This window comes from Salvia miltiorrhiza, chromosome 1, assembly GCF_028751815.1.
Source record: "Salvia miltiorrhiza cultivar Shanhuang (shh) chromosome 1, IMPLAD_Smil_shh, whole genome shotgun sequence".
In the NCBI taxonomy this organism is placed as follows: Eukaryota; Viridiplantae; Streptophyta; class Magnoliopsida; order Lamiales; family Lamiaceae; genus Salvia; species Salvia miltiorrhiza.
The window spans coordinates 16,979,786-16,990,174 of NC_080387.1; the positions used below are offsets into that span (position 1 = coordinate 16,979,786).

Sequence of the window (10,389 nt, forward strand, 5' to 3'; positions counted from 1 at the left end):
TTGGAGATGTGGAGATCGGAGTAAGTTCTGCGGGGTCTGTAAGGGGATTTGTTGTTTCTTCTAGGAGCAGGAGCAGGGCTTCGTGGCGGAGGGTTGTAGACTTCATTCTCGGTTTCGGAGGGCTCATAGCCGCTTATGCAAGCTTCTGGCTGTTGATTTAGCATTTTTTTTTAGCTTTTGCAAAACGACGTCGTTTCCACGTCTGCAAGCTTTCGGCTGTCACAAAATGGCCGGAGCTCAATTTTAAGGAAAATTTGGAACAAATGCAAAGTTCATGATTAAAAATGTAAGTTTCAAAAGTCATGTGTAGAATGAAAAAGTGACTAAAGTTCATGTATTTTCATGCAATTAACCCTTTTTTATTTTAATGAAACTTTAATATATAAATAATTCGAACCGAGCTCAATTCGAGCCTGAATTTGAAATTGAGCTCGAATTTGAAATCGAGCTCGAAATTCAAGCCGAGCTCGAGCTCGAGATAAACGAATAATTAACGAGCCAAATTCAAACAAAACTCGAACTTAGTACTCCCTCCGTCCGCCAAGATTATGTAAAAATTACTATATTTGGCGTCCACCAAAATTATGTCACTTTCCTTTTATGGCAATGGTCCCACCATCCTCTTAAATATTTTATCCTTACTAACACTCTTTATTTACAAAAAAACCATTCAAAATTCAATCTCAACCACACATCTCATAAAGTGGTGGGACCCTTTTTCCACTACATCAAAATTATCACCAATTTTATTAAATCTCGTGCCCAAGCAATTTTACATAATTTTAGCGGACGGAGGGAGTATTATTTAGGTAAGTCGAATTCGAACTTATTTTAAAGCTCGAATTCGAACTCGAATCGAATTCAAACCGAACTAAATTTTCACGAACCAAACCCGAGCGTCAAAATATTCGGCTGGATTCGTATACTTCTCTAAATAAAACCCCTTTGAAATGAAAATATGGGATGTCACTAACAACATTCCAATAAATTCCACCCTGGCAGTGGCAAATCTCTCTCTCTTCCAACTCATTCCTATACACTATTTTTTGTCAACTCCCTCGACCAAGAATAACGCCCATTGATTGCCCCAATCAATCAATAGTATTTAATAATTAAATAGTGAGAATCTCCACATCATCATTCATCACCCTCAAATTGTTTTTTGTATCAGCATATAAAAATTTGCAAAGACAAATTTAATTTGGTAAACCTCATTCATATACAAACTCCCCTTCTCAATAACACATTCTTTTGCACATACTTTTTCTCCCCTTCGTTTTCTCCGTTTCTTATTTCTTTTTTCGGTTTTAATCTCCGCGTTCCCATTTTCGCTCGAGATCTCTCCTTCGCGGTAAGTCATCAAGAACCGATTTAATCTTCTCGATTCGTATACAATATTTTCTATTTATCCGATTTTATTCCCGTTTTAGATGATTTCTTGTGTGGGTTTTTGGGTAATCTTGGGATCGAAATGGTTAGATCTGATTGCTCTCAAAATAGGGTTCTTTTAATTCACTCTGTTTTTGCTGATTTTTTTTTTGGCGTCTAGGCATGTGAGGGAGTAGACACAGAGAATAATCGAAGACAGAAATAACAGAGGCGAGTAAGAAGAGGTGATGGCGAGTAGAGTGGATCACGAGTACGATTACCTTTTCAAGATCGTGTTGATCGGCGACTCAGGAGTGGGGAAATCCAACATTCTTTCCCGTTTCACCAGAAATGAGTTCTGTTTGGAGTCAAAATCGACCATCGGAGTTGAATTTGCCACCAGAACTCTTCAGGTTAACCATCAATTGTGTGTTTCAGTATTAATTTATACGTAATACGATGCTATGTTTCTATGGAGTTTTGTTGCGATGTGTGAGACGCCCAACTGACTGAGGGAGCCCTAACTGTGCTATGCTTTTTGTCTACTTTCATTGTTGTGATTTGATTTTTTGTGCGATGAAGATTATATTTGTTTTTTTTTTCTTTTTCTTTTTTTAACTTCTTTGGCATATTGCTGGGTGGAAACCATGATTGCTAGCTTGTTGAAGCTTAGAGAAATGGATTTGAGCTTGCTTGTAAGTTTTGAATGTTGTGTGATAATTTTAATGTTGAAGTATTGCTTCAACATGTTTACTCATGTGATTATCAAGGATTTAGGCATTTTTTATGATTTAGGAAAAGCCTTACTCCTTTGACAAATTACCATAGTTCGTCTCAAGATCAGTTAGGCATTACCCATGATTCAGTTATTTAAACGTTTCTTTTTCATGATGTAAAGTTTCTTGAGACTTGCTGATTGTGGTGAAGTCTTTTACATGAATGCTTCTTGAGAGTGGTCATCCTCGTCTGTTTTACACTCGGAGTATTTGGATCTCGTTGTTGCTAAGATTGCAAGAAAGTATTATTCCTTGTTGACATCTATGTTTTGAGACAGATCTGATGCGTCTGTATTGTATGATATAGATAGAAGGGAAGACGGTGAAGGCCCAGATATGGGACACTGCAGGACAGGAAAGGTATCGAGCGATTACAAGTGCTTACTACAGAGGAGCTGTTGGCGCGCTCCTTGTCTACGACATAACCAAGAGGCAAACCTTCGACAACGTCCAAAGATGGCTTCGCGAGTTGAGAGATCACGCAGATTCTAACATTGTCATCATGATGACAGGGAACAAATCTGATCTCAACCATCTCCGAGCTGTTGCAGAGCAGGACGGCCAAACTTTGGCTGAGAAGGAAGGGCTCTCATTCCTTGAGACCTCAGCACTAGAGGCGCATAACATTGAGAAGGCATTCCAGACTATTTTGTCAGAAATATACCACATTATTAGCAAGAAGGCATTGGCAGCACAGGAAGCTGCTGCTTCGACAGCCGTTCCGGGTCAGGGCACGACCATCAACGTTGGCGATTCATCGGGGAATGTCAAGAGAGGAGGCTGCTGTTCTACTTGAAACTTTGAGGGATGATGTCGATATAAAACTTTTGCTCTGTTTACTCTTTAAAAAATTGTTTCTTTTTCCTGAGGTCTTGTAGAATATTACTGAAATATGACAGTGAAAAGTTGCTATGACAGCCTGAAAATGTCTTAGCTTTTTGGCGTAAATTTGTTATGTCGGAATGATGAGCTACTGCTAATTTTTTTGTGCCTTGAAATGACTTTATTAATACCTTTTATATTTCTACACTTGATATCAAATTTCAGTCTCTTTCTGAAAAAGCCTGTTCATCTTATTATTTTGAAACTGGTAATTAAATGTTTAAAGGGAATGTGTTCAAAGTTCAAAGCCATGATTTTACATCAAAATAAGGGAATGCATATTGTATATGTAACATGGTTGATTGCATGACAACTGACAAATGCTAAGGACTTCATCTTGTTGAATGTTGAGAGCTGTGTCATCAATTTATAATGATCAATAGATGGCAGAGAACTTTAGTGCCTCACCATAACTATACTGACAATTATCTATTGCAAATTAAGATGAAATGTGCAGTTGCTTCATCTGAGTTCATTTTCAACTTTCAATCAATGTTTTCTTTTATCATGCAATAATGCATTGCAGAGAAGGAATACAGTTGAAGAGCGCAATGACTATATCACACTTGTTCAACTTGTATAGTTACATGAGAAATTTTGTAGGTTTGTTCACAGTATTCCCTAATCTCATGCAGTATTTGTTGAGGTCTGACTTCAGCTCCAACCACAACGTGACAAGATAAGACGTGCTTACCTGACGTGATGGCCCAGATATGAAGATCGTGAACATCGCGAACTCCTGTGATTAGTTTAAGACCATTTTCAAGACGAGCAGAATCGATGTCCGATGGCGCCCTCTCCATCAGCACATGGAATATATCCCTCAAAATGGTGAAAGTGGTGCTTAGAGCAAAAGTGGTGAACAAAAGAGTGCAAATCAGATCGGCCACTAGCCATTTTGGTTTTATCCATATAAAAACACCAGCAACCATTGCAGCAATGGATTGTATGCAGTCACATATTATATGCAAGTATGCCCCTCGAATGTTGATGTTTAACATGTGACTGCTCCCATGAGGACTTGAGACGAGATTCGTACTTTCTTCATCTCCTGTTCTTGATTCTTCTTCTTCATGGTTATGGCCATCGTCCTTGCAGTTATGGTGAGAATGGCTGTGGTGGTGAGAATGGGCGTGGTGAGAGTGACCGTGGTGAGAATGGTCGTGGCCAAGCCATAGAACCAAGATGATATTAACCACCAAGCTGAAGGCAGCAATTCCAAACATGAGTCGGCCATTCACTTCTGTTTGCTTTGTAATAAGCCTTTTGATCGCTTCATAGATCAAAGATACAGACATGACCCATATCAGCTGCACCGATATTAGTGCTCCAATAACTTCTACACGGTGGTATCCAAAAGAATGTTCTGGTGTTGCCATCCAACCAGAAACCCAAACAGTGAAGAGAGAAATGGAGAATCCAGCAATATCAGACAGCAAGTGAGCTGCATCAGTAAGAATAGCTAAGCTGTTGGCTTTCAGACCTCCAACAATCTCGATTACCATGACTATAAGGTAACAGAGTATAAGCCCACCAAGTTTGATAGCTGTCTTTGATCGTTGTGCTGAATCCGACTGACTGTAGTCGTGCTCTGAGAATGGACAAGTGTTGCTGCACGAGAACTTGTGGTCTTGAGGGAGATTAGTAAGTTCTGGTCCAATGGCTATCTCCTGTCCCATCTGCAAATGAGAATTCATCCAAGAAACATGTCAACCAACAAACTTTTCAATAAAAGGACCAATAAACTAAGTCTATCCCTCGTGTAATTCCATACTACAAAATTTATCACCTGGGAAAATAATGAAAAAATGCAAATTAAAACAAAAAGGACACACATATCTTAAATTTTCATTCACGAGTCATTTACCATATTTGCTAAGCATTCTACATAAGCTAATACACTCGATTCTTTTAAAATATATGGCATAGCTTCAGCAGTGCTTTGTTATCAAATGCAAACTTCTTACCTCAGCCTCCTTCCTCGACCCTTCAAACCTTGAGAAAGGAATGGCTGCAATGCCCCAGTACTCAATCAAATCTCACAATTCTTCAATTGCAGCCAAATTCGAAGCTTCAGAAACCAAGAAAAAGTTGAACCGAGCAACCTAATCAAATCGATACAATGCATAAGTTAAGAAATGTACAACAGATTATAAGGAACCAGATCCAGTATCACATAAATCAACCACACAAGTGCTCAATGTAAGAGGAAAGCTATTCATCATACAAAACTAATTGAGACAACTGCTCCTGATTATCAGGAGACAGTTTTAACATGAAGTAACAATTTCAAAGATGTGCCCCATTTTATCAGGAAACGACTTCTAATCACAAAACTGATTCAGACAGGTACAGCAATGTTTGAGGAAAGAAAGGTCACCATCACACAACTGATTCAGACAGTTCATTTTCACACAACTCATTCAAGACTATCAAGAATGTTATCAATACAATCAAAGATATGTAAACAAGGAAAACCTTTAAACATTAGCCAAAAAAAGTAAGCAAATAACTAATTCAAAGAAGTGCAAGTTCTACAGTTCCAGACAATTTATTAATCAGGTACTGCGATGTTTGAGGAAACAAAGGTCACCATCACACAACGGATTCAAGAGGTTATCACACAACTGATTTGAGGCGATCGAGAATGTTAGTATCAAAAAAATCAAACATACTTTAAACAAGGGAAACCTTTTAAGATTATCCAAAATAAGTTAAGAATTAACTAATTCAAAAGAAGTGCAAGTGTTCCAGTTTATCACAAAACCGATTCAGCCAATTTATTATCACACTACTGATTAAGAACATTGCCAACATAGTCAGACATACATAATAAGCAAGAAAAAAAATTAATGATTAACCAAAAAAGAGTAAGCAAAATCAGGTCTTTTAGGTTCTACAGAGAATCAGGGGTTGTATACAACGCCAATCTTCAACAAGATAAAATTGCAAAAAAATCAGCAATCAGAAACAGAAAAAAAGGAACAAAATCATAAATCTTTGGAAAATAGAAAAACGGCTAAATATTATGAATGATAAAAAAGTTCAGACAGAAGTCAATTGAGATCGACCATTCATTGAAAGAAGATTAAAAACAAAAAACAAAAAACAAGGTATATACAGTCAATTAAGGGAATCAAGAAACATTGCTCACACGAACAATAATATGCGACAAAAGTTGATGCCATTACTTTATCGCCTCCCATTATAAAGGACGAGACAAAGGGCGGCGACTGCTGAATCGAAGAAACTTGAATGAAAGCAGAATATATGCATTTATTTATACTTTCCCAAAATTCGATCAGATCTTCAGAACATCAGTTGGCAAATTAAAATGAATTTGAGATTTGCTCGTATGTTGATAGCCGTTGAATTTAGTTTTACTTGCTTCTGTTGCACAGTAAAAATTTAATTTATTTATTTATCAGGCAATACAATTTATTTAGGACATACAAAGGGTTTTTAAAAAAAATTAAAAAAATAAAATAAAACTGGAAGAACAATGTTTATTTATCTTTCAGTCTCAGACGACTAAAAACAGTATATTTAATTTTGACAAATTCTTACATGTTTATTTATCTTTCAGTCTTGGACGACTAAAAACGGTATTTACTTTTGACAAATTCTTGCATGCGCTCTTCCCTAGAACTAGTGCGCAACCCGTCGAAATTCGACGGGAAATTATTTTAACTTATTATATAAATTATTTTTAAGTTTATTTAATTTAAGGTAATATAGTTGAAATTATATTAATTTGAATCATATTTCTCAATTAAATGTTAACCTTTTGTTAGAATAATAAATATTCTTTTTATTTAGATTTTTATTTAATAATATTTTGAAAAATGTATCGATATTAAAATTTTTATTTCATCTGAGCATCATCTCGTTTGAACCTCGTAGGATCATATCATAATCTAAATTTCGGAAGACGACAACTAACGTTTGAACATCAGACATTTGAGTATCATCTCGTCTAGACCTTAAAATACAAAAAATGAACTTTTATGCGTCAAGTTTTTTTAACATTACTATCTGGAGCTTTAAAAATCAAAGTTGACTTGTGAGATTGTATGATTTGGAGCTTCTAACATCATAACTAACTTGTAAACATCATTTTGTATGGAACTTGAAAAAATCTTGACAAACTTTTATGCATTATTAGTTTTAAATATTATAATTGGGTTCCAAGAATCATCTAGTTTGGAGTTAAAAAAAACAAATTTAACTTGTGTGTATCATCTCATTTGAACTTTGAATGACCACAATTAAGTTACAAGAATTATCTTGTGTGTAGCTTTAAAGATCATTATCATCTTTAGCTTGTAAGATCATAACTAACTTCTAAACATCATCTTGTATGCAGCTTGAAAATTCTTGACAATTTTTTGTGCATTATTTCATGTGGAGCTTGATTTATTCTTTCAATTGAGTTTCGAGCATCATTTCGTTTAAAATTTGAAAGAATAAAATGAACTCGTGAACATTAATTATCTTCAAATCTTGAGTTTCGAGCATCATTCCGTCTGAAAATTGAAAGAATAAAATTGACTCGTGAATATTATCTTGTTTGAAGTTTGAAAGACCATAACTAAGTTTTGAAAATCATCTCGTGTGTAGCTTAACAAAGTTGACACGAGATTCAAATTGTATTAATTTATTTAGTAATTTAATTGATAAATTTTCATAAAAAATCTATGTTGAATCCAAATTTTATTTTAAAAATTTTATGCAAAATATATTATTTTATAATCAAATTAAATTGAAGAAATAATTTACTTAATCAAACCAATTTATTTTTTCAAATTAAATTAATTAGACCATGTATTTAATTAAATAATTTTGGTAAAATTAAATTGACAAAACAATTCAAATTGTATTAGTCTCAATTATTCCGCCAATTAAATGTAGATTTTTAATTTGGAGAGCAAGAGCTTATTCTTGTATAAGTTTTATTTTGGCGAAATCTTATAAAAATACTCAATGTGAAATGAGGTGATTTATATGAATTCTTCACTCGAATTGAGATTATTATAAATTTGATACATGATTAAAGATTTATAATATATTTTAATATCATATCCTCTATTGTTCTTTATCTAAATTCTTCATTTATGCATTACTAATTTCATAATTTATTATTATTATTATTATTATTATTATTATTATTATTATTATTATTATTATTATTATTATTATTATTATTATTATTATTGTAGTAATGGACGAACAGAAACAAATAAAGTTTGCAGAAATGAAAAATATATTTTTCTTCCCTATATAAATAAAATGTATGGATTTATTTTATAAAAAATAAAAATAAAATTTTAATTATTTTGATAGATATAAAATAAGATTTTGTTTTAAAGTAAGCAGTTTATAGAATTTGTGCCTTATTATGCAAACATGTAAATCAATGACCAGACCCGTTTATAATTTACATATACGTGCATGTCTCAATTCAAACTTAATTTAAAATTAATTTTATTGAAAATTAAGAATATATATATATATATATATATATATATATATAATATATTGCAACATATACATATAATATGTACGCTATTGAGAAATATAAAATTAATACTACAATATACATCTAATCACTAACATTCAATTAAAATAATTTATCTTATATAGATTATAATTTTTTTCTTATCAAACATGTAATTCTAATTTTTATCTAGAAAAAATAAATAATAAAATTTATTAATTTAGATTATATGTAATGTTATTATTATTATTATTATAAATGTATATATATATATATATATACATTTATTATTAATTATATTTATTATGATTAATGAATCTTTATATAGAATGTAATAGTTAATTAATTAATAAATGATGAAGATTATATATGGTAAATTTTGAAATGGTGAGATTCTAGATATGCCACATAGGTTAAGGCTTAATCCTATTATATAATAGATGCGTTTTCCTACACATAATTTTCACAATTTTACCCTTATAACATGTACTCCCTCCGTCCCAAACGAAATGGTCTATTTCTTTTCGGCACGGAGATTAAGAAATGTGTATAAAGTAAATAAAGTGGGTTGGTGGAAATTATTTAAATATTAAGTATAGATAGAGAGTGTATTGCCAAAAAAGGAAACAGAACATTTCGTTTGGAACAGCCCAAAAAGAAAAACAAGACATTTCGTTTGGGACGAGTGGAGTATTATTTACCTACAATCTATTTAAAATTCCCTCTAATATAGGACTCTTTCTCCACTATTAATACTTCAAACAATTTTTCATTAAACTCCGTGTCGTGGTCAATCATACATATTTATGAGAGACGGAGTAAATATTAAATTCTAAAATCATGACTAACGAGTCGGAGGTGAGCATTCAGCTCTCAGAGACCAAAATGGCTACCGAGAGCGGCCCATTGGTCTCACAGCTGCCTGAAGAGTGATGTCATGCAGGCTGTGATCCAGCTGCTCTGCCTCCTCACTATCGTGAAGATGTTTTCGATGATAATAACCTTCAAGCAGGCCTCCACCATCTCTCTCTACGGCTTCAGCTTCTCGCTCTACTCCAAATGATCATTTTTCGACTCTTTTCATGAATAAGTGTTTTTTAATAATTTTTGTAGTTTTTATTTTATTTTTTGAAAATTATGTATTTGTGTTAATGACGAATATTATAAATAGGAGTACATTTTTTGTCTTAGTAGATGATACTCCCTCCGTCCGCCAAAAGTATTCCACAATTACTATATTTGGCGTCCGCAAAAAGTATTCCACTTTCCTTTTTAAGTCATGGTTCCACCATCCACCTTTATATTTTATCCTTACAAACACTCTTTATTTACACAAAACCCACCCCAAATTCAATCTCAACCACACATCTCATAAAGTGGTGGGACCCTTTCTCCACTACATCAACATCATCTCCAATTTTATTAAACTCCGTGCCCAGCCAAAGTGGAATACTTTTGGCGGACGGAGGGAGTACTATTCTTATAAATTAGTGACAGTTTTTGTCATAGTAAATGATAGGGGCTTTATTTTTCTTCATTTTTTATAAAGAGGATCAAAAATTGCTCTTCATTTCCCTCCTTGGTGACTCGAACCCCGACCTATATTAATTAGAGGGGAAGCGTCTTATCTATTGAGTTGTGCTTCGTTGGCATAGTAAATGGTAGGGTTAAATGTATGTAATATCACAAACTTTGTCCGAAATACTTTTTGTTCACGATCTTTAAAATTTTTGTTCCCTCCATCCCATTATAAGTGAGACCTTTTATTTGGGCACGAGAATTAATAAAAGTGTATTTCGTGTGCAGGTGGAAAAGTAAAAAAGTGTTTAAAGGGTAAAACTTTTACCCAAAAAAGAAAGAGTCTCA

General features: G+C 33.5%; 2 protein-coding genes across 7 annotated transcripts; one reads left to right on the top strand and one right to left on the bottom strand.

The window, feature by feature from the left end:
- Positions 1 to 965: 965 nt before the first annotated feature.
- On the top strand, positions 966 to 3,092 carry LOC131006783 (ras-related protein Rab11C). 2 transcript variants are annotated; one of them, XM_057933920.1, is made up of 3 exons: positions 966 to 1,351; positions 1,550 to 1,781; positions 2,452 to 3,092. In XM_057933920.1, exons 2-3 carry the CDS (start codon positions 1,617 to 1,619, stop codon positions 2,938 to 2,940), a joined length of 654 nt encoding a protein of 217 aa, XP_057789903.1. In that variant the 5' UTR covers positions 966 to 1,351; positions 1,550 to 1,616; the 3' UTR covers positions 2,941 to 3,092. The 2 variants fall into 2 exon arrangements, with proteins under 2 accessions (XP_057789903.1, XP_057789904.1); XM_057933921.1 differs by having other exon boundaries at positions 1,349 to 1,474.
- Positions 3,093 to 3,497: 405 nt separating this feature from the next.
- Positions 3,498 to 6,599, bottom strand: LOC131006782 (metal tolerance protein B). 5 transcript variants are annotated; one of them, XM_057933918.1, is made up of 3 exons: positions 6,181 to 6,599; positions 4,994 to 5,131; positions 3,498 to 4,705 (listed from the first exon to the last, which is right to left on the bottom strand). In XM_057933918.1, the coding sequence occupies exon 3, from the start codon at positions 4,703 to 4,705 to the stop codon at positions 3,587 to 3,589; it is 1,119 nt and encodes a 372-aa protein (XP_057789901.1). In that variant the 5' UTR covers positions 4,994 to 5,131; positions 6,181 to 6,599; the 3' UTR covers positions 3,498 to 3,586. The 5 variants fall into 5 exon arrangements, with proteins under 5 accessions (XP_057789901.1, XP_057789898.1, XP_057789900.1 ...); XM_057933915.1 differs by having other exon boundaries at positions 6,218 to 6,431; XM_057933917.1 differs by lacking the exon at positions 6,181 to 6,599 and adding an exon at positions 6,098 to 6,117.
- Positions 6,600 to 10,389: the final 3,790 nt, after the last annotated feature.